Consider the following 24,670-nt stretch of genomic DNA (forward strand, 5'->3'; position numbering starts at 1 on the left):
GGTACTGTTAAAGAACTAGACATTATTTTCAGGCAGCTTACCACCTGCATCTTTAGATGCTGATGCAGTAATAATTTTGATTTTATGAAATGCCTTGCTCAGTAGAGGAGACATCCTGCACTCTTAGACACATCACTACTTTTGCTGGGTTTCCAGTTGTGCCACTAGGTCCATCTTGTTCTAAAGCTAAGTGTCCTGAAAAAGGTTCCGTTGGTTCAGCAAGTCTATCTGTTTAGCACAGAGGATCAGAGAATTCACTAATGTTCTCCTTTCTGTACGGAACCTGCACTAGGCACGATTGCCCTCTTAAAATCTGCAGGACTAACTTAAACCAATTTCTTATTTCCACATTTTCTGTGGCATATCAGCAACAGTGAAGCAGTAAGTAACAGGTGAGCAAAAAGAAATTGTTTATTAGCATGAGGTACAATTTTTCAGAGTTAAATTAACCATTATGTTTTCAAAATATTGTTGTGAAGTGAATGGTTGCAATACAAGATTATTGCACTTTGGAAATGCAGTTCCAGAGTGGCACTGCAGCATATTTAATTCCAGCGAGTTAAGTGAGAGTGCTAGAACTGCTACGTGTTCTTAGTACGAAATGGGAAAGTCTTTCTTTCAGTTTAGCTTTACCTGGATTTCCTTATGCACTTTCTTTGTCTGTTAGAGGCCAATACACCCACATGTGCCTACAGACAGTCAACAAAGCAGTGACCGAAGGCTGGGGAAGGAGGGATTGTTATTGCCAAGGCACGCTGATGCTGACAGGCTCATGGAGCTCTAGAAATCTGTAACTCACAAAATGTGAAGCATTCTGCTGCACACTTGACAGCTAATATCTCTAGTGTGGGTTTCAGTACACTTCTGTTGAAAATAGGCATTTTAGATTTGTGTGGTTGGTTTCAACAGAGAGAAAAGAGTTGGCAGAGTGTCTGGATAATTAAGACTCTTGCTGTGTGAATAATACATAGCAGAGGTAATAGTTTGATCAAGGTGGAGTTCAAGTTCTCCTTAAGCTGTATACTGGGCTCTTAAATACTGAAATATGGCTTACTTTATACTCATGGTAACTTTCCCTTTGATGTATCTGGCTGAATAATTAGACTTAACCCTGTCTTTCAGACTCTGCCTCCTTGTTATGTTGAGCAGGCTCAAGAGAGAACACTGCCAAGAGCACAGGCAGGCCATGGGAAAAGCACTGTGTTCTGATTTGTGCCTGCAAATCTTTCTCAAGAATTACTGCTGTGAAATCTGCAATTGCAAAGATTTCTGAACAAATATTGTCAATTGCTTGTCTTTGTTGTGTTGTAATGACATGAGCCTAAATAATTTCCCCTCAGCTCAAGAATCAGCCACCCTTGTGTTGAACAGTCATGGAAAACCTGGAGCCATCCCCTAGGTGAAAGAGGCAATTAATATTTTATTCTGAGTTTCAGTCATACAAATATAGTAGGATCAAAAATTTAGAAAAATTGCAGAATCAGTCATAATGCAAATTCTAAACTTCCGATTTTTGTCAGATGAAAGTGTAAAGAAACCTCTAGTTCACAGTATTCAATAGCACTCCTGAAAACAGCCAAGGGAAGACCCTGTAACTAAACACAGACAAAAATACAGTATACCAAGCACTCTTCTATTTGCCATCAGCTGGCACAAGGCTTACCTGTGTTAAAAACTTGAAGTTCTACTTGGCTTTGGAGCAGCTGTATTTTGTATAGCTGTACCAATTTCAAAAACACTAGGGAGCTGTGACTCTCAACTTATATTTTAGTGCATTATATTAATTTTGATCTGTGAAGTAGTAATTTCATGGCTGATTTACATTTTGTTTATAAAGTAAAAATAAATTATTTTGATTATATTTCTTAGGCACCAAATAGCTCAAACCTAAATCTTGCCAGCATAACTGATTAACCTTGTAATAGCATCTTTGAGATATTAATGTACGCACTACCTTATCTTGTGCTTTATCTGACCTTTATCTGTTGATTTTAATATCCTTTGTGGTTGCTAGTGACGTGTTTTTGTTGTAGACAGAGAGAGATTTTGGCTCCTGTTTATTTCTCTGCTTTATCCTCATTCACTCTGTTCCCTTCTCTCAAAAAAAAATAACTGCATTAAGCAGAAAAAAAGCAAGAAAATAAACTGTAGCCCAGGAGCACAATAGGAGTCATGTCTGCTTGAAGTGTTCAGAGCATTCTGCATTCAGCAAGTTACCCATCTAATGTGGATTGACAGTGGAAAAAAAGGAGTTGATTGTTCTGAACAAATATAGGAGAATTTTTACCCCTTTGCAGCATAATTTACTCATAATTAGCGGCATAATTTATTTCAGTGACTTACATAAAGTGTTTATATAGGGCAAAGTTTGGCCATTCCATGTGCTTGCAGCATTGTATCATCTTGCAGAGCTTGGGTGCTGGTGATCCATATCACTAAGCCAGTAGAGAACTCATCAGAAAATAAATATTTAAAAAGAGGAGTGTGACTTTTTCACATACTACTGATTGAATTGGTTCAGCAAGATCAAGCATATCCCAGAGCGGCAGAGGGGCAGAGGGGAAGCTGCAGCAGGTCTGTCCAAAGTGTGAATTGCCACTGGCGCTGCTGGCTCTGCTGCCTCCTCACTCCTCATGTCTTGCTGGACACCATTGCCCCATGCCAGCAGAGAGTGGAGATGAATGTGTGAAAGTCCTTCATGCACATTAGTGTGAAATCTGAGAGCTGAGTGGGAGCTGATGATTGAAGTCAGTTTGTGATAACCTGGCTGTCTTTGCGCTGAAGGGATTAGGGCTCTGCCACAGGGATGGTAAGGTGCTGGCAGTACTGGTGCTGAGCAGCTGAGAGGGGCAGCCATCCTGCTCAGCCACTGCAGCTGGTCTGGAGGAGAAAGAACTGCACATCTTGTGCTCCTGGGTGTGTTACACTTCTTGGCTCAGTGGCCATGGCTGTACCCTCACTGCATCTGCTGTGCTCTTTGCTTCTTTGCAGTCACTTGTGCTTTTTCTGCGTGGGGCTGTGCTGGACCCCAGTGTTATTCCCATTTCTACAACTGTTCCTCAATTTATCTCCTAGAGTTTGGACAGGTTTAGGAGAACATGGGGTGCATTTCTTTGGTGCAGTACTGTGCTAGTTTTTAAGTGGGTTTTTTCCTTGATACGTGACATCTGATTTGGTGGGACACGGAAGAGACTGTGTGGTTTCTCTGTGAGTGATTTAGTTAAATTTTCATGCAATTCTACAGCATTTTTATGTTTGAAAAGTGAAATAAACCCCAGAAACAGGAATGAAGTTTTCTTCCCTTAGCTGTATCTCTCTATCCACAAAAGTAGATGATGAAAAGACCTCCCTCTTCCTAGCATCAAGAAGGCAGAGATGGGGAAGATCTCCTTCTTGGCCAAGAAGTACATTTAATTACAGGAGGCAGGGAGCAGTTTGTAGTAAGATTTCATTATGATTTTTCATAAGCCAGTGAAGCCTCCCATGATGTGATGATGGAGCTTGCAATGCTGAGAGCAGCTGATGCTGTGAGAACCACAGCAGAGCTCATCTCTCCTGTTTTGACAAGGGGATTTCTGGGTTACAGATTGCCTCTGTGCTGTGCTGGCCCTGCCTGAGCAGCCTGGCAGGCAGCATTCAACTCAAGGCACCTGTGGTACAGCTGTGCGAGTATGGGCCTGCCATCCTTTTGTAGGAATCAAGGAGAAGGAAGTTGGCATTTCTGAAGTGTGTCTCTTAAGGACATCAAATGAACCTCATTCTGAAGTTTGTTTTTGCTAGACTTTGTAAAGAAGTCTAGGGGACCAGTTGATAAAGTTAGCTTGGTAAATCCCAGTCTTGAGTGTCTGATAAGTGTTTAGGTTTTGAACATCTCCAGCTATTTACTGATGTCTTTGTAATACTAATGTAGTAGATTACATTTCCCTGCAGACTCTACTATGCTACCCATCCACTTGACTTACTGTATCTTAAGCATTTACTTTTTTGAGTACACTATAGCTGAAATGAGCAGCAGGCTTTCTTAGTCTGTACCTAGTACACGTGCTGTATTTTATTTTAGATACACAAATAAATTCCTATTTTTATAAGCAAACATTTTCTCTGTTGGTTTAAATGATTCAGGTGAGTAAGGTTTCTGAGATTGGAAAACTGCTTTGCTTATATTACCTCCTTCTGTTTAGAGGTGTGCTCAGATTTAAGGTATTGGAGTTATAGTGCAAAAAAAGGCTAATTGTAATCCAAAAAACTCTACAGGACAACTGTCATCTTGTCCTGCTGACATGTAGTAGATGTGCTGCAGATCCCTTTATCTTATGAATGTGAGGTTAGCTAATTTTCCTTAGTACCCAGCCTGAAGAGTTGGCAAACTATAGAACAAACTTATTACTGTAAGCATTTTTTGTTTGGATGCAATGATTATAATTTGTTCTCTTGAAGAATCACATTCATGTTGCATCCTGCTCTTAGCAGAGCTCATGGCAGTTGCAATTTGTCAAAATTTGCCTTCTTTATGAACTTTGGTTTTGCTGACAAATTAAATTCTAAATTAAAACAAAGAATTGAGTTTACCCTCTTTTGCTGCCAGGATCCTTCCCCAAAGATGGTTAGCCTCAGCATAAAGTCAAGAAAGAATCATATGCTCTTTCTTTCATAAGAGGTGTTTTAATGAGCCACCTGAAGGCAAGGAGTAAGCAAAATTACTTCCTTTTTTCCATCAGGATTATCACTTAGGGCAAGTGTTTTCAAACAAACATTAGAAGCCTCCTGCTATGTTTACAGTTTGGGAGGAGGGCATTCACAGGTACTGGGTTTTCCATGTGTAACTTTTATATCCAGTTTCTGTGAAAAGCATAGAGATATTTCCGTGGCATAAAACAAACACATATGTATATGCCAGTAGATATAATTGCTTTAATCAAATACTGTGTGCCCCATAGCAACCTTCATCTGGCAGTGAGGAGCGCTGGAAGGAAAGCTAACTGATTTGCTTTTTGAGATAAGTAGGTGAGGTTATGGGACATAACTCAGGAATTTATTTATTTCATTTGCTTAGCTTGTTGTAAGTTATACTCATCTAAGTGGTAACAATTATTTTGAAAAACTATTTGAAGAATGTGCCAGCCTGTGGAATATTTTCCATATTGAGCATGAGAATACCATGGCTACACATACCTGTGGTCCTTATCCCACCGGCCTTCATCTGACCTGCATTTTCCATGTATAGGCTTCCTGTGCATGTATCAGCATAGAACTGAATTCTGTTTTTTCACTGGGGACCCAAACAATGCTCATAAGTCTCAGTGTCGAAACTCTTTTTGTCATCCAAGGGTGACTGTTCTTTCTGGAAGTGCCATCCCTTTCCTGGCTCTGAGGGGAAGAGGGTGAAAATTTCAGTGCTCAGGGGCATCTTGAGTGGGGCCATGAGCTCTCAGCCACAGAGTCTGGTTTCGTGGCTGTGTCTCTTCAGCTGGCACTTAATCATAACACTGTTAATCTTAATTCTGCCTTGGAGATCCAGCACCACATGGTGATATTTGGTTGTTGATGGAATACTGAGAGACAGCAAAACAGCTGGTGAGAATATTTCTGGGAAGAAAGAAAAAATAGCGAGAACAAAACAGAAAATGAAAGCAGTATTGAATAGTGGGTCTGTGTTTAAATGGATTTTAAATTTTTTTAATCTTCTCACCTGCAGTGTTCTCTGTAAGGCAGAATCTTTTATGGCAGCAAAAAGATATTATTACCCTTCCAGAAAGTGTAGCTTTCTTGATGAAGTCCAAGACTAGGTGCAGTGGAAGCATGGTAGAGGCTCACCCTCAGAGAAGAAAATAGAAGTGAGCACAGAGGCAAAGTGTTTGCTTAAAATTTTGTCAGCCATTCATTCTGCTACTTGAATTACTAACTTTCAATATTCTTTTGCTATGTTTTCTGGCCTAGCATAATCCTTTTTCTTGTCCATGCCTACTCAAAGTTATGTCTACTAGTGATTTCCATGTGGATCTTGTTAACATTACAACTTTATTAAAATGCAACAGCAATTTTTATGCATCTGTATTATCTAAACAGACGTAAGCCAACAAAATCACATAAATACATATTTTGTAATGGATTTTACCACATTTTAAAAATTGTTTGGTGGCTGTTAGACAGAATTTTTGGTGATTTAAGAACCTGGAAAAGGTAGTTTGGAAAAACTGTACAAACTGGCTAAGCTGCCACAGTTGTGTTTATTGTGTGTCCTTAAGCCAGATACCCTCTGACAGCACAGAAGAGAAACTCCCTGGATGACTTTAAGAGCCTTTCTGATCTTATGTGCTCTCCTGATCAGACATAGCCAGAAATTCTGGGTGCCCTGGAAGGGCTACCTGCCTTCTGAAGTGAGAGGAGGATCATGTGGGCTGCAGAGTGGATGGTACCATTTTGGTGCTCTCTATTGGGTAGCCACTCTTGGGCTTCGTAGGGCCTTGCATGTCTTCAAAACGTCTTTTTTTTTTTTAACCTTTGCAGAGTAGACTTAAATAAAAATGGCAGTCTGAGAAAAATAATATAGAATAAAAAAGGTGAAATCTGCGTGCATCTCAAGCTTTTCATGTGTTCTGTGACAAGCTTATAAAATTAGAGAGTTGTATACTCATACATCAACCTTATGTTCATTACTGTCATTGCATGATCAGTTGTGATCATGGTTTGTGGCAGCAGGAGGTATTACACAGACCACTGTCATGACAGGATGAGCTTGAGATACAGAAAAATGCATATGATGATTTGAGAGTCATCTTTTCTGTTAGCTGGTGTAAGGTGGAGGCAAGCAGTGGTGGATGTGATGAACAGATCAGCCCTATCAGGTGAAGTAGTGAAATCTGCTCATCAGGGTACCCCATCTCCAGGAGTGCATGTTGGGTGGGAGAGCAGAAGGGCTGAACAAACACAGACTGATTCTACCCTGGATTAATCTGGCAGCCTTCAGCAAACTTTAATTCAAGGACTTCCAAGGGCAGAGGTTACATTTCTGCACTTGGCAACATTTCTTTTAAAATGCACTTAAGCAAGTTTTTATGGGAAAGGCAGTAATTTAGATTCACTTTAAAATGAGTGCTCCGGTAGTGGAAACAGGATTTGAAATAAGATTCTGTAATGCTGCTTGGCTCTGCATAGCTCATTGCCTAAACAGTATCTGAATGATGAAGCTGTGTTTAAATAAGATTCTTTAAAGGATTTTCAGCCCACATGGACATGTAACCACAATGTAGAAAACAGATATGGATGTTTTGGTAGATACTGAAAGAGGGTGGTGGTGTAGGAATTTGGAGGTCAACAATGATAAAGAAGACATGGAAAGACAAGTGATCTGAGGATAAGGTTCTCTAAAGAAAAAAAAAAAAAAACCTCTTTCCCTGGATTTAGGGCACTGGAGTTTTTGCTCTGTACGTCAGTTAGGCAGATGTGGGGCTGTGCAAGCCAAGTCCCCTGTGTGTGCCATTCACCTCCTCAGTAGTCACCAGAGGGACTGCTAACAGTGTTAGCAGGGGATCTGACCCTCTCCTCTGGGACAGCAGCTCTGTTCTCTGGCAGGCATCCCGGGGTGCTGGAAGGCAACACGCTCTGCACAATCTCTCTGCCTTCTGACCAGAGACAGTCAGGGTCACAGACGTGAATATTATCTTTGTGACGCTTCAAGCGAGCAAGCAGATAATATATTTTTTTTAGAGGAATGTTGCATGCAGTCAGTTGAATGTAAAAATGTCATATCAGATCTCTCAAGGGCTTGTTCCCTTGAGGGGATGTTGCGCCAGCTCACCCACCCCGCCAGTGCAGGGGCAAGGCAGGGAAGGGAGCGCTCACACATGTGCCTGCACTTCTGTGTGAATGTGCACACACATATGAGAGTCGTGAACTGGCCTCTTTTCCCTGCATGAGTCCCTGTGCCTTCCTTCTGGTGGTAGCTGAGCCAGGGAACTCCTCTTTTTTCCTGTACCGTAGTCTGGGAATCATGCCCTGGACATTTTTTCAGCTGAGCACATTTACATACAGGAAATCAGCCCAGAGACTTCTCTTTGAACAGTATTTGTACTAGACAGTTTTGCAGTGGTTTCAGGTATGCTTCTTTTTTTTAACCAACTGATAGAGAGGAGAGTAAAGAACACAAGTAACTTTGTTTTAAAAACAGATGTATGAATACATGTCAAAATACAACATCCTAAATATATATACTTGTGGAACTTAAAGCAAAGCTGATCTGGTATCATTGTATTTATAGATGTTTTTTTCTATGTCCTGCTTAGTGATGCAGTTGAGCAAGTTCATTTTTATTTAGGTCCATCTTGAATTGCAGATGAATGAGTGTATGAAGCAGAGCATTAGCATCAGGAGGAGCAGTGAGAGAAGGGCCTGGCAGGACAGCTGTGGACCAGGATGCACTCCTTCGGAAAGGAGATGTAAGAGAATCTGGATGAACAAGAAGAGGACATTCTTTTAAATAAAAGATGAAATAAATACATAAGCAATCAAGGAGAGTCATGCCACCACAGCAGGATAAAAATAAAGAATTTCAGCTTATATGTGAGGATCATTATCTGGCACAAACTTGTCTCTTTTGGAGTGTAGAAGATGGTTTCTTACCACTAGTGCTTCAGCTGTAGTGGGAGAAAATATGGGTCATTTTGCTGGCACTTGATCATTTTGTCTTTTTTGCTTCTCTCCTGGTTTTGCCTGTGATAGCCTATGACTCAACTCAAAACCAGAGGCCATTCAGATCCTGTGTACGTCATGTAAAGCCTGGGATCTTGTACAGTGATCCTGTGTTTGCTGTTATTTTAGTGAAGGTACATAGAGAGTGGAAAGTACTGAAAAGAAAAGCAAAATGCGTGGTGTTTCCTTTATAATAAGTCAGTCAGCATTCCTTCTTTAAGTTAATATTTCTCAGGTTTTCAAATCTGGCTGCAAAATCCCTGCTTCCAAAAATTGATATGCAGCTTCCAAGCCTGAGAATAGGGATGCCATCCTTTGTTAAACACCATGGGATATATTTAAGCCCTCGATTAACTCACAGTTGTTTGCTTAGGAAATGTGTGTGTAGTGGAGTTTTTTCACCCTTTATTGCATAAACATTTCTCTGGACTGGGAAATTTCACTATTGTTCTTGGAATGTCATTCTCACTTGAAACGTCAGGATTTTTGACAGGGCCAAGATGTCTGTGATGGCACACCTTCCACCTTATGTCTCTCGCACCAGTTTTCTCCAAAATCTGTATATTTTCACAGGTGTTTTCCCACAACTTCAAAGACTTTGTTTCTGCTTTTTTGGCAGGGGAGGGCGGGGTGCAATAGTGAGAGATACTCGTGCTCCAAAATGCTCCTCTCCTTTGGAAGTGGATTGCTTCCGCAGAGAGCTTTAACTGAAGTGATTTGTCAGAAAACTGTCCCTTGTGTGATAAAAAGTCACATTGCTGCAAGGACTCTTGCCAGTTTTCACAGATTGTTGATGGTCCTTTTTTTGGCAGGTGTGTTTGTATCAGTATTGTGGAGGTTTTATTGTGATAGTTCTTCGAGCAATGACGTGAGTTGCAATTCTGTTTCTTAGATCTCCTTAAAAAAATTCAGATCTCTTTCTTATTCTGAAAAAGTTATTCTTAGGTTTTATTTTTGTAATGATATGCCTGGTATTTTCCCACTTCTTTCAGCTTGGCTCATAGTTAGTTTTGATTGATTAGTTTTAAGAAGTTGTGTTCATATGACTGTGCAATATACAGAATTGTGATAGGTAAACTTGGCTTTTTGGGTTGGTGGGTGTTGAAGTATTTTAAATATAATAAATAGACGCAGAGCTGTGTGGTTTTTGTTTTTTTTTTTTATTTAATAATAAGGGCTTTCATCTTTCCACTATACCTCTAACTTTTTTCTCTCTGAAGCATAAGGCTGTTTCTTTCTAAAAATAAATATTCTTTGAAATGGAAAAGTAAACCTAGAACATGCTGGAGCTGTGTAGACTCTGAAGTCTAATGGGATCACAAAAAAATAATCCAGGGGTTCATCCATCTCATTGCATTATTGATTCTGCTCTGCTGAGTCACCAGCCTTCTTACATGAATCTGAAAAGGAAATTCAAGCACATAAGAATAGCGTGATGCAGTATGAAAACTCTCCTAAATCTGGTGTGATCTTGTTGCTAAGTATCATTGCAACTATTCAGTGAAATAAAACAAGTCAAGTTATCAGTGATCTGTAGACTATATAAGATTTCAATATTAGAATTAGAATTTTTTGCTTGTTCTGTACAATTATGTCTTTAAAGTAATGCAGGAATCCTAAGATTGCTCTGGATTCAGAAAAGAAAAAAACAACAATAAGGAGAATGTTGAATTTAAATGTTATTTCTCAGAATGTTTTTCCTTGCTTTGTCTGAGAGAGCTATGCCACAGAATTCACCTATGGTGATTTAATGGAGAAGATATGTGGTATTGCATAGAAGCAAAATGAAGCTCTGAAAGTTACTCTTGTGAGTGATAACTTCAAAGTACACACACTGTTGAGGGCTGCTTTCTAACCTAAAAAGAAGAAAGGTATTTTGTTTATCGCATACAATCGGTGTTTCTGTGGCAGGCCAAGATGCTCAACTACTTGCCTTGCACAGGAGGTTTCACTTAGGTGATGTCTACACCAGGATGTTTCAGTAAAGTTTCCACTCTGGTGACTAGCATTGCTCTCTTTTCTCTGATGACTCTTGTGAGTGGATTACTGCAGAAAGGACTTTGCCTAAAAAAGGTTTCTGTGCTACCTGGCTTATCCACGGCACCTTTACTGTTGTTGCACATTTATCAGTAGTGGCAGCAAATATAGTGAAACAAAGGATTTTTCTCAGCTCAGTAAAGCTGAAGTGGATCACAGTGGATGTAAATTTGATCTATAACATGCCTAAAGACCTGTGGAGCTCTGCAAGACAGCTTTCTCTACCAGTGGTTCAGTTACTTCCCCTCACCTGATGCTGTCCACTGAGACCTCCAGGTTGCTTGAAGCAGAGTTTGACCAGCTGAGAAGGAGTGGTCTGCTTTGCTGTTGTGCTCTGTGGCTCACAGCAAGCTCTCACTACCTTTTGTTATTCTCAGTTGTGTTACCAGAGAACCCAGAACTCCTGCTGCTTTCAGCTATTCTTCCTGTGCTGATAGCCCTGGATTTGTCTGTATAAAAAGTGACCTCACCAGAAGAGAGCAGAATTTGGTCTTGCTTCACGACCTGGCAAAGAAACAATTGAAAATGCTCAGAAATGAGTACCAGAACAAGATAGACATATAAGAACAAGTTTAATGGAAGATTTTTGGTTATTTAGTAGCTGTGCTGGCTTTTTTTTAATACTAGATTTGATAATAAAATATTGAAGTGAAGTCAATCATATGTGTATATTGATCTGTCTTTCTGAAGTTTGCTCAGAGATAATTATTTGTTCTTGCTACTGTGCATGCAAGTGAGCATGAACTCAAGAATAGACTTGTCAAGGGTCTTTGCCAATAACAAAGGCCAAATGTCTATGGAAGAAAACTATAGTGTTCTTAATAATCTCTGCAAAACATTGAACAATGCATTTTAAAATGGCATTTGTCTGTTAACGTTTCTCCAGTAATCCTCCAAACCTGAACCAACCAACCAAGGACCCTGACACTCCATACCTTGGTCAGAAATTCTTGAGTTCAAGTTCTTCATATGGCCCTCAACTTCTTGGGTGGATATTGCAGAGTTCTTCTGGTGTGAGAAGCAGCTTCTTGTGATACCTCAGGAGTGGTGACATTGTGTGTAATGGTGGCAGAGTGGCAACACTTCTCACCTTTCATCCACTGGCAGAGGAGTTGTTGGTATAAGCTGTTGTGTCAAATCTCCACGATACCAATGAAGAAAATAGAGAATTGGACACCTGTACAACACTTACAACTGTGCAAGTTTCTATTCAATTGTGTGCTGTCATCCTCACAATCCTATGGACAGGGGAATGGTCATACTCTTAGTGCTCTAGAACTAGGGCTGGAGGAGGGACTCGGGCTCTCCTACTAGAAAATTGTAGGTAAATGTGAAGTGCACATATGAAGTGATGAACTCTAGATGGTTGTATCCAGGAAAGTGTTTTTAGTGTTTCAATATCTTCATTAATATGTCAGCTTAGTCTTCCTCTAATGATCAGAAAAATACATGGTAAAATAAGACTTGACTAGGAATGGAGTCAAAACCATCTTGATGTCACTGTAGGCATTTCTACATCAGGATTTTGGTCTTCCAGATCAAAGATATGTAGCAGAAGTGGAAAAATACCAGAAAAGAGCAGCAAGAAGAGATGTATGGAGCAGCTTCCCTGTGAGAAATGGCTAGGATGACTGGGTCTCTTCACCTTGAGAAAGCAGTGGCTAGGAGAGGATGTGATAAAGGTCTGTATTAGGAAGTACCATCAGGAAGGATGATTGTTCACTGCCTCTTAAAAACAAGAAGTGGGGGGCAGCAATGTAACCACTAGGTGACAGATCAAAAAAAATCAAAGGAAGTGGTTTCTCAGATGCGTGTAATTAGACTGCAGAGCACGGTGGATGCTGCAGGATGTTATGGATGCCATCAGTGTACAAGTGGTCAAAAACCAGGCACATATGTTCCTGGAAGAAAAGTCTACTAAAGACTGTTAGATACAGAGATATTACTTCTGCCTTAGGAAGTCCCTAAGCTGAAAGTTTTTGGAAGTTATCACAGAGTGTTCTGGAGAACTTTCACTAGATGCTTGCTTTTGTTTTCATAGTCTTCAAATATTTGCTGTTTGCTGCTCTAAGCTAAAGTGCAGGGTAGGTGGGCTTCTGATCTCACACCAGGACAGTCATTTTTGTTCTCTCTAGCACTCACCACAAGTTTTAACATGATGTCATTTTCAATTTGCTTGCTTCCTTTTTTTCTCCAACTTTTAGAATCCCTCTGGCATGTCCCTGGACTTTGTGGTGGCTCCCTCAGCCACCTCAAACTCTACGTGCAGTTTAGCACTGGGTACAGAGGGAAGAAGTCATCTGAATAATGAGCTCATGGCTAGTCAGACACAAGTTGATATATGGGGTAAGCACACAGATTGGAATTCTTTCATAACATCTTGATTATGAAAAGATAACCATGATATTTATATCTCCCTAGTTACTTGTAACACCCTCATACCATGGGGGGAAATGTTTTTGTTCTGTTTTTAAACAACATTCCCATTTAATGTTTCATTGTGTGCAGGTTTTTTAATACCAATTGTTTTGTGTCTGACTTAGGTGTTAAAAAAGTCTCAGCATCCCAGTTGGAGTAGATTTTTAGTGAATTCTCTCGGGAGTATTATCCTAGTAAGCTCAAGTGATTGTTTACATGCCAGTTTGTACGTAATTGCAGCCTATGAGTGGAATTTTATGTTTTGGTGGTGCCAAAGGTTAAGCCTTATCATGATGAATTTGGGTCCAGAATGCTAGCAATTTCAGGTGCTTTCTTCATAGCCAAAATGAGTGGCTGTAGAGCTCTGAGAAACTTCCCTGCTTTCCAGTCTTGGTAAAGTCTGGTATTACAGTAATTTCCTGGAGGTGGAGGAGATTTGCTTTGATATCCATCTGTGCTTTCCTACTTCAGAAGACCTGTACATCCCCTTCAGTTAGCACACAGTGCAGCTCCCTGCAGAGGTGAGAGCGCTGGGTGTGTGGTATAATAGTGCTTAATGTTAACCACAAGCTTTTTATAGCAGAGCTCTTCTTAAATGTGAACATTTCCATACAACTTTTTTTCATGCTACAGGGTGTCAGATTTCAAAAGGCAGCACTATGGCAAGCCAGTGGTTAGTTTATATGATTACTCTGAAATTAGTAAAATGATATAGTGATAAAAATGTTGGCTTTGTGCACTGTAATTTCTTCCTGGAGTGATTTCTTAGGTTTACAAGTAGTTTTGTTGAGAAGTACAATAGTATTTTGCAGAAAGAACTTACACTGCAATAGAAAATATTTATCTTCATTACTTGTGTTGTTTTACTGATTTTCTTAGTTTGCTTTGTACTTGAGGTTCAGTGACAAATTGTAATAGATTGGGCTATAACAAATTATATATTTAACAGCTATATGTTCTTTTCTTTGTGTCTTGTATTCATGGAATGAGTTCTCAGACAAAATATTTTTCCAGTAGGGGGACAAAACAAGTATCTAACTATTCTATTCACAAATAAAATGCATCATTCTATAAAAGCAGAAATTTTAGCTTTTTATTGTTACATCTTCTGCAGACCTGCTATTCTGAAGTATCAAAGCCATATTTCTTTGGAAACCTGACACAGATGAGAATTGTATATTTGCCAGATGTGACTGTGGACATTGATCTGGTTGGTTAGTGCTACTTTTCCATAGGGAAAATGGTACAATCAGCCTTGGGAACTTGTACTACAATAATCCATTGCTTTGAATAAGATAATTTCAAAGAAAGAAATACAGCTGATTCTTGTTTTCTGTCTTTGACATTGGGGCATGGGAAGAAGTTTTGTACTGTGAAAGTGTGAGCTCAGACTTGCAGTGTCCGTGCAGCGTTACAGCAGCAGTAAATGATGCTGATGGAGGCTCACACACATGTGGTGAGATTACTCACCCATGGATGAAAATTCTGTGTTTGGGCAATCTCTAGGCATGGCAGAAAGCAGGTCTGTCACAAATGGCTTGTTGATTTGGTATGTATACTGAGAAGATAGTTACTCTCCTTGGGTGATGGGTGGGCTGAGATTTGCCTGAACTTAAGTTTTTTTGGGGTTTTGGGAGGATTTGTTTCTTAATTATTATCATTAGCTCAATGCTCAGGCATTTCTTGGACATTTCACAGAAAAGCATTGCAAGTGCCATGCAACCCTAAGCAAGAGGTGGCATGAGCAACTTCCTCTACATTGGATAAAACAAGTGATTCCTAGGAAGTCAGGGATGGGCCCTTTATGTTGTTCGTATGGGGAATGTTTCCTCATGCTTCTGAGCAACAGTGTAAGGCTCTGGCACGCTCTTGTTCTACATGTGTTACTGCTGTGCTACTTGATGGAAGTTAAACCTGCTTTATGCAGCAGTCACTGTTCTGAGACTTGAGAATAGCCTGTTTCATAATTACAGTGCAAGTTGTAAGAGTGTTCATTTAATGCAGTGTACTCTTCAAAAAAACCACTCTAGGTGTTATACACTTTGTAAAGGAAAAAGAGAAAAAACAGCAAAAGACAAAAGCCCTATAAAATACCCAGGGAGAGTGAACAAAAAAATATGTTCTCTAATTTAAAGTGATCTGGAGTCTTCTCGAGTTCATGAACCAGCACCGCTGTTTGATGTCAGCAGAACTGAACGGAAGCGTGTGGTTTGTGAGCTCTCTGCTGCTGTGGAGTCACAACTCCTCGCTGGCTGTGGATGGGCTGTGCAGGGCAGACCACAGTGCAAACCTGCTGATTGTTTGGCCCCAGGATTGAGACCCTGCCTCAAATGGAAGCGTCAGCCCCTTTAGCCTGTGCCATGCTGTACGTTCTGCTGCTGCGTTCCGCATCAAGGATGGAGACAGACCACGATAAACGTAGAAGTGGGCAAGAACGTCTGCTGCCTACTTGGCCAGATAGCCTCCATCATAGGAGGGAGGAAGAGAAAAAGCAAGCTACATTCTTGGACAGAGAAGCAAGCTGCTGATGGAAAAGAAAAAAAAAACAACAGTATTGCCTCATGTTCCTTTAGCATGTGACCACTTACGGCAATTGCTGATTGTCTACATACCGGGAAAAAAAAAACCCCGTAGTATAAAAAGTTCCCAGTCTCTACTTCAGGTCATTACAAAGGTCTAAAGGCAGTTATTAAGGAAGTCAATCCAACTTTTAAATAATCCTTTGCTGAGCAAGAAAAAATCAGAGAGGACAAGGGATTGATTCAGAGGGGTTTATGATCTGTACTGAGCTTTAATTTTTTTCCATTGTGTTTAGATTAGCTGAATGAGGTGATGTCTCTCATTCTTTGAAAACTAGCTTTTTAAACTATTAGGAAGCAGATAGAAAAGAAGCAATATAAGAGAGGCCACAGAAGACTTGCAATGCCTGTTTAACACTTTATGTGTAAGAGGATTTTGCAGTGTATTCTGTATTTTAAAGTAAGGCTGCTTCTGGTTATAGAGAATCTGCAGCTGAAACAGATATTTAAAGTTGAGGTGATCAGTTATGGTGTCTCAGGGACAGGGACACATATGGGGATTGCTTGGGGAAGTTTGGGGATTTTTCTTTTCTCACCTCTTCCAGCATGATAGGCTTTCTTTATCCCGGTCTGTACCTTTCAAACTGACAGAAAAGAATTTAAGGTATACATGTGTCTCTAACATGATTGCTTTTGTTGCAAAGAAAACAGTATGAATAATATGCAGCAGCAATGCAGAGATTTCAGTCAAAGTTCCCATTCCACAGAAAGTGCTTTTGCTGTGCAGTACTAGAAAGAACTTCTGGGAAAAGGGTTTTCATTCAATTAATTGATACTATTTTAATAATTCTCATATTGAAGAATAAAAATATCTAAAACTTGGTAATAATGTAAATAAACAATACAATTCTTCTATATATTGTACACAAAATATAAATAATTTTATGTTTTCCATATATACATATATGTATAAAATATTTCCATTTAGCTATCTACCTGTACACAAAACAGTGAGCTTATTATAAACTTCTTTCTTATTTCTTTCATTTCCATTGGGATTAATTTCTATTTATTCCTGGTATCTGTCCATTGAGAAATAGGGAAGATTTAAGTAGATGTATGTGAATATTTTTTTATGTAGGTGAAGAATAACTGCTAAGTCTGTGCACATCTATGCAGGTCTAAAACAAACAATTTCTTCAGGAGAGTGTTTTTAGTGAACAAATTGCATTTAAGAAATTAGAGGCTTCTCCTGAAAGCATATTTATATTTATCTCCATTTTTGCTTTGTGGAAAAGCCAAGTAGCCAGTAGTTTATGCATTGCCCATGTAAAGATATGATGAAATAATGAGTATTTCACCAGGAAAGTTCTTGGAGATTATAAAGGTACTCGAGACATGGAATGCATAAGCCTAGCAAAATCAAGGTACACGTCATTTTGGGTAACAGTAAAACCTACCTGCCTTTAAAAAAAACCAAAAAACCTGATCACATGTCTGCTCAGGAAAATAAAAATAAAACCATAAACCTCAAAGTTTCTGCAAATGATTTGCTGCTAACGTCAGTGGTTTTTTTTAGAGAATGAGATGTTTTAGATCAAGCAAACATTCTTCTGACATTGGTGACGTAATGGTCTCGTGTTCAGAAAGATTTCCTGTTTACTTTGGATCTGAACACAGACATCTCAAGAAAGAAGGTGCTAAAATTTTCATTACACATCTGTCTATAAAGACAGCCCAAACTGTTCTGAGATCTGTAGTAAATTTTATATACATTTCTTTCTCTAGAAAAAATTGGGTAAGTAGCAGTTGAAAAATTTTGCAAAATCAGAGTCTCAGTTTGCTGACCAAGCTAATTCCTCAGTTTTAATCCTGTAATGCAGAAAATTATCAGGCAATGTCAGTTTGGCAGCCTTGTGAGCTATTTTCATGCTCTAAATTGGAAGTTTTGTTAACAAATGCATCTGAAGTCAAAGGACTAGGTGTCCCTTAGAGATAACCTGCTGCTCCCCTAAATCTGGGGAGCTCACAGATGGCAATAAGGTTTCTTTATGGTGAAGTTCAGGCCTTAGTTTTATGCTGTAACTTTTCATTAATTTTCTGTTTCAAATAATAACTTCTGTGAGTGTTCACAGTAGAAGCAACACATCTTGTTCATAATTTATATTTAAATGTATCCTTTTTTCCCAGAAGACAGAGATCATCTGGCTGTTATTTTATTTTCCTAATTATAAAATAACAGAGATTATATTTCAAGCTTGCTGCATGTCTTCCTGTGCCTTTGAAAATATGAATACATCAATCTCCCTTTAGCTATCCACTCTCTAAAGAGTGAAGGAGTCTGTTGTAAAACAGACCATGGTGAAGGTCTTGTATGGACTGAGATCAGAAATAAGTATATTTGAGTGTTTCATTGTTTCATTTTGTTTTTTAACTCTGTATGGTTATATTTTGAGAAACAATGTCACAGATGTGGAAACTTGCTTCATCTCCATAAAATAACTGCTGAACACGTTTATGACAGTGACAACACACAGGCAAGATAATATACAGCGGATTGTAGGAAAACATGGGATTGTGCTTTAACAAAAATAGAGGAGGAAGGAGCATCTTGCTGCCAGCTGCATGAGAATGGATTTGGGTTGGTGGGAAGCACTCACCAGAGGGGAATGTCCTGCAAGGGTCAGGCTGGGTCCAGTGGATCAGTGGTCTGAATTAACATGGAGCGGGTTTAATAGTCTTTCATTCATGGCTTTTACCTCACTAACTATGCAGAGTCCTGGTGCTCTGAGTTCTGTGCTGACAGCACGGAGACACCAAGCAGCACTTGTGTGAAGCCAGATGGGGCTCATGGGGCTTGGCAGCTCAGCTGGCTTCCAGGTATAACTTGTCCCTGGATGCAGTGGGTCTCCAATCGCCCAGGGCTGTGCCTGAGCTGAGACGGCTCCAAGCCAACTCCATCTGTGGCGTGGGTAATTTGCAAATTGGATAACACACCTCTGCAGTGTTTTAGTGGTAACTGTAGAAAAAGGGAGAGAGAAATGCCATGCAATACACATTTCAAAACAGTGCTTATCAGTAATTTAACTTGCAATGGATTTGATGCCACTTAAATTGTTTCTTTCCAGGCAAAAACTGCTTCTTCAAAATGCAGATGTTCCTGTTATCATGAACACCTACTTTAGTCAGAAGGTGCTATGTAATGAACATTCAGAAGCCAGAGAGAAGACATATGGTCTTACAAAGATGCTTATCAGGAAGAATATTATATCTTTGGCACAGACCTTCAGACTTGATGACGTCGATGATAAGTTACACCAGGAATCTTCAGATAATCAGGTATGGTCCATTTGGTTCACAGTTAAGCACTTGGTAAGAAGTTAGTGAGCAGATGTTTGGAAATCATAAGAAAAACAAAAATTCTAAATTACTGACCTGTTTGGTTTCCCCTTTCATTTAGTCAAGGCTGAATAATATACAGTGTTTACTTTAATAATATTTTCTTAGTGGAGGCTTTTGGTCCATCCAAATACTGAACTGCTGTGAGGGTATTTTGCTGAAATCTCACTACTGTGCTAAATAGTAATTATAACTCGGTTTTTCATTGATTTTTCTCTTATTCTTTATAGCTGAATAGCTAAAAATAACTGTTTTCTTCTAACTCACTCAAGATACTATTTAAAATAAATATTCCTTTTCCATATTCCTATGTCTTAAATCATTTGCTTATAGATCCTATCCTTTCTTTAAAACATCAATGGATAACATCACCCCCCATTCCCACCCCTTCAGTTTGTTTTCCTACTTTGACTTTATTTGTATTAAAATGACTCTACATTTTTGTAGCTGTGGTTGTACAAGCCGAGGTATTTTAAGAGATTTGTTTTCTTCAAAGTGTGTGCCAGCACTTTCTGAAAGTAAGGCTCTTGTAAAAGCTTTATATTGGCTACCTAAATGATTCTTAATATTTGACAAGTTTGGCCCTTCAAGTTTGAAGAACCATGAGTGTCAACATTTTGTGTTTGGTTTATATATAATTCCCATTATAGGCCGGGGAATTAAAAAGTTACATAAATCAAATCCTAATTGAATTTCTTGCTTCAACTCTAACTTGTAAAAAGATTCTACGGTGGTATTTGAAAACCAGAACAATTTACTTGTTCCCCTCATGGCTCCTAACAAACAAACCACTTCATTTAGAACTTGGTAGACAAGTTTTATTGCAACCACTTTGTAGACAAAGAGCAGTGTCGTACCACAATTTTCTTGTAAATACTGCAAATCCTCCTTCTTTATTGGTGTATAATACTTACGGCACAGTCAGTGATTCTCTGAAAACCTTTCTTCACACACAGCTTTTTATAAAAACAGGTTTCATTGTGAAAACAGAAATTTGGCTCATGCTGCAAAGGGACCTATATATATTGACCATGTTAGCCTATGCTTGCATACAGTCTTGATCAAGAGAGATTTATTTTAAAATTAAGATAAAATTACATTTCTCATTTAGATTAAGGCAAACTGTATTATTAATGAAATTTATTTTGCAAGTTGGGAAGGTTTTATTAGTAAAATATGTTTTGAAAGTAGTGGAAAAATAAAATTTTGGCTTTAAAAGTTTTGTATTTTTCATTAATAATCTAATTCTTTAACACTGAAATATTTTCCATTGAAATGTGTAAGTCTGAGGACTAGCTTATTAGTCTATAAAACTAGACACCTGTTCATTTCCAACTTTGTTTAAAAGTCCAGAAGTGTTCAAGATGAATTTTACCCTTTTTTTAAGAGGAGGAAGGAACAGAACACCAAAATAAAACTCCATTCAAGGGGAAGAATCATAAGGGCTAATATCCGTTCCGTTTTCCTGCTGGTGTCACCTTCATCTCTCAGGGGTTGTGTTAGCTCAGTCCAGAGCACCAGTTAAATACAGGAGCACACCATGTGTGCAACACTCTTGAGTGTTTATTGAAAAAACACAATAAATAACTGGCTACTAGCCTGTAAGTTACTTTAGGAGCAGTAAGTATTTCAAAACTTATTTTGTGCTTGCAACTTGATTTTTCATGATGGCATTTTCCTCTCTAGCTCTACATAATTTCAAAGTTCTCTGGAATGTTTCTCTTAATGGGTTTTCCTTCACCAGGTTCCCTGTGCTCCACAAACCCGTAACAACGGTGATCCAAAACAGCATCCCTTAGCACTGAGAACTGTTAATGATTCTCTGCTTGAAATGGTGGAAAGCCAGGGAGCAGTGGGATGGAGAGAAGTGCAGGTCCAAGTCGTTATCCAAAGGGTGTACTGCTTGCCTGCAAGAGAAGGGTACAGAAGCCACACTCAAGGAAACAAGCCTCTTTGTGCAGCACCTGTCACGAATTCAGATCCACCAAATGCTAGGTGAGTAATGAGATGCATGGGAACTTTTTTGTTGAGGCTGTGATATATGAGAAACTAAAGAGGAGTGAGTTCAGAAATGTCATTCTTGGTTGTCATCTTGTGGGGAATAAGCACACTCAGCAAGGAAGGCATGGGGCTGTTGTTGGGCGTGGTGTAGTTCTTTAATAGGCATAGTGTGATACAGAAGTAGTCCTGCCCAGAGAAGGGAAAGGTCTGTCTATAGTTTATGTCATCCACAGATGACAGGAAGATTGAAAATGAATTAATGAGAAGCTAATTGAGAGCATCATATACTGTTCCTTGAGTTTCACAGAATTGTTGTTATATCCCATTTGCCTATTTCAGTCTCTGGTATGCTCTGCTAGTGAGTTTTGCTCGTGGTCTTTTGAAACACAAAAAAAACCACATAGACAAAATCCTTCTATAATGAGGATTTTGCACAGATGCTATTAGAGAAACATAGGTGTATACTTCCATTGTGAAATCACTGGAAAAAGATGCTGTTGACTTCTGGAAATCTGGAGGCCTCAGCAGTTAAGATTCCTCTGCAGTAAAAAGTGTTGTGGTATCAAAACATAACCAGCAGTGCAGAAACATTACATGCAAACCTCATGGAACACACAGCTTTCAGCCAGTTGTTTTAGCCTCTCATGTTTTAGTCTTTGCATCCTAACACTGTCCTGTTTACAGTGGAGGGAATCAAGAATTGGACCTTGTTTTCTTAAATACAAAAGATATGGCAAACAGTTTCCTTTTCTGACCCATACTGAACCGTTGAATTCTTTCCTTCTTCTTTTGTGATTCTCAAGGTTTGAGACCAAAGACTGGTTTCAGTCTTTCTCGGCAACCCTGGGTCTGAGATAGCTGTATCTGTTACTGCATTTTCTTCCTTTGGTTTTGCACTAACTTTTTGTTCATGCTGGTTTAAAATAATGAAAGGTAAGATATATCAGATTTTTTTTTTTCACTCAGGAAGATCATTAAAGTAAGTTATAGTGGAAGAGCTTGTATTAAGGTTCTAAGTTCAGCCTTTCAGGGCATGAGCAAACATTTCTTCCTGCAGAGTTTGGGACTTGAATGGAGATGTGCAATTAGTTTAACAGGCCCTGTTGAGAGCTCTCCAGATGTAATTTGCAGTAGGGTTTGAAAGGTTTCTTCAAAGTTTTGAATAATTTGAATTCCTCTAAGCCACCCTGCAGGTGGATAGTGATGTCCTCAATGGTCCTTCTCCTTGAGCTTTTGAAATACTAGAATCCTCTCAATTCTTGCTACCTTGTAAGCCTCTGGGTAATTCACAGCACTCATTGATCAATAAAATTCCTCCAGAAGGAACTTAGGAAGATTATTCTTTCCTAAAATACTACCTTGGTCATCACCCACAGGAAAGTAATTATTAACAGCCTTGTCCACGACATTTATAGGAGCTCTTTTACATATAATAGTTACATTGAACATTATTTTTAAAAAGTAATTGATACATCTTGTTGTCTGGACTCATTGCTTTGTATTTAATTCATTCTTAATTAAATATATATATTTTTTAAAAAGTAAGAGGAGAAGTACTTTACCAGCCCACATCAATATGTGGCTTTGAGGACAGTACTCCTCAGTGTAGATTTTCTTCCAGAGGGCTACATTTGATCAAATGTCAGGGCACCTGACAAACTGTTATTCTACCTGATTTTTTCATTTCCAACTCTTAACCAAAAGTACACTCAGCTTGCAGTCTCACAATTTGAGGTAGTTAACCTGCCTGAGCCCACACCCTTCACAGGAATGGGGTGAAAGAAAACAGAAATCTCAGATTGCACTTCTTATGTCAAACATGAAATAGAAATGGAATAAAAAATGAGAGCTTGTTGCTTCTGCGTACATGCTGTGGCTGGGTATATTCATGTGCAGTTGTTAAACTGGTCTCTTGAAAGTTCCTCAAATTTCATAGAAGTCTCAGCTCAAAAAACAGCTTGTTTGTTGTTCACGGCTGTCAGACTGTGTTTTGGATCCTGAATCAAAAAAACTAACCCACTTTCTCATTTGCAAAGAGGAGAACGAACACTTCTTTTATAGACTGAGGATTGAAAAACACCTCTTGCTGCTTTATCAGCTGCTATTTCCATGGCTGATAAACATCCACACGAGACTTCTCCTCTACCAAAAATGTATATGTCTGTCACCTGATAGTGAGCAAAAGGGTCCAACGCCCTCTGGCAATCCTTTGAACCAACTACTGGCTTATTCTTTTGTAACAAAACCACCCTTACTTTTTCCTTTTTAAATTTCCTTCTGTGAAGTAAAACTGCCAGGAAAACAAGGTTTGTATTTTATGAGGCAAGATGAGTTAGATTACTCATTGTTTCATAGACAAAAATTTCCAAATAGATATCAAGATAGATTAATACCTAATTGATTTGTATTTTAAACAGGCTGTTCTATTGCATATCTTCTTTTGTAGCACTCCACAATAACGTAGATGCTGCTGTCACAGGGAAGCATGAAAACCACCACAATAAGCTGAAAAGAAGCATGAAATTAAACGTGGAGTAGGGGAAGTGATGCATTTGGTTCAAGGCATCCAGTTTCTAGTAAGAGAGTAGCAAATTGTGGGAGAAACCTCTATTTTGATTGTAAGGAAATGGATTAATTTAATTGATTCAAACTAACGCTTGTGAAACATAGAAACTACAGGGCCGCCTATGTGCATCTAGCATTTATTGTTCATAAATACACATGTGGAATATGGCCTTTTACTGATAGACAAAGGGATATGTTTGAAGGGTTGAAGTTGGCTCAGCTGAGGTATTCAAAGCATTTTCGAAGGATGCTGAGAAATCTTTGCAGAGATTGAGGAGTTCTCCGGCTTCTGTTGTGCATAAATTGGATCCACATTCCCTGTATTATTGTTGAAATATTTGCCTTTCCCCCGTAACTAACTGCTCTTGCAAATGGACTTTTCATGCTGAAGGAGTTTCTTGGGGGAAAAAAAAAAACAGAAGAAAATATGACTCGCTGTGACTGTCTGGCCATTTCCAGCATTCCTGGCATACTTTTTGCTGCCTTTTCCCCTCTGATGGCAGAGAGATACTTTTGTTAATGACACAACACATGTTTGTCTAAACCCAATTGTTTTGATTCTTTTCTGAAAATGTCCTGGCTTACAAGTATGAGGATCCCAAAGAGACTCCTGTCAACCTGAGGAGCTCACTGGCTCAGAGGTGTCTGACTCACTGAGCCGGCCTTGTACTTTGTGTTCCTGGGATAAAGCAGTGTATAATTTGGATTTTGCTCCTGCCAGTATCTGTTTGTTTTGAGCAGGCCACGTGAGTTTAGTAAAAAATAGAGCTGGTCAGTTTTGTGCCTTAAAGGGCAGGGCTGGGTGTGTGGTTGTCAGTGTAACTGAAATAGATGCACTTTTAGGACTATTAGGCAGTTAAACTGGTCAGAGCACTTGGAGGATTTGTGTGAGGAGGCTGGACAGAAAAGGGTGTTGTCATGAAGGAAGAACTAACCACTGCTGGTAGAAAACAATGTTAGCTGTAGCTGTGAATCCACACTTTAAAATCTGTGGGTGACTAGGCAAATTTTCCATTCACTTCTCTCGGCAAGTTTTGACCTAT

The 24,670-nt window shown here is 39.1% G+C and overlaps 1 protein-coding gene across 2 annotated transcripts in view; it reads left to right on the forward strand.

Moving 5' to 3' along the window:
- Positions 1–24,670, forward strand: part of SPIDR (scaffold protein involved in DNA repair) — a 196,314-nt gene that overhangs the window by 108,594 nt on the left and 63,050 nt on the right. For both annotated transcript variants that reach the window (XR_004060525.1, XM_030943524.1), the window contains exons 9-10: positions 18,791–19,001; positions 20,806–21,056. Coding sequence is in view for 1 of the 2 variants with exons in the window: in XM_030943524.1 (XP_030799384.1) it covers positions 18,791–19,001; positions 20,806–21,056 (462 nt within the window). In the remaining variant the exon portion in view is untranslated. The remainder of the gene's footprint in view (positions 1–18,790; positions 19,002–20,805; positions 21,057–24,670) is intronic.

Source organism: Camarhynchus parvulus, chromosome 2 (genome assembly GCF_901933205.1).
Source record: "Camarhynchus parvulus chromosome 2, STF_HiC, whole genome shotgun sequence".
In the NCBI taxonomy this organism is placed as follows: domain Eukaryota; kingdom Metazoa; phylum Chordata; class Aves; order Passeriformes; family Thraupidae; genus Camarhynchus; species Camarhynchus parvulus.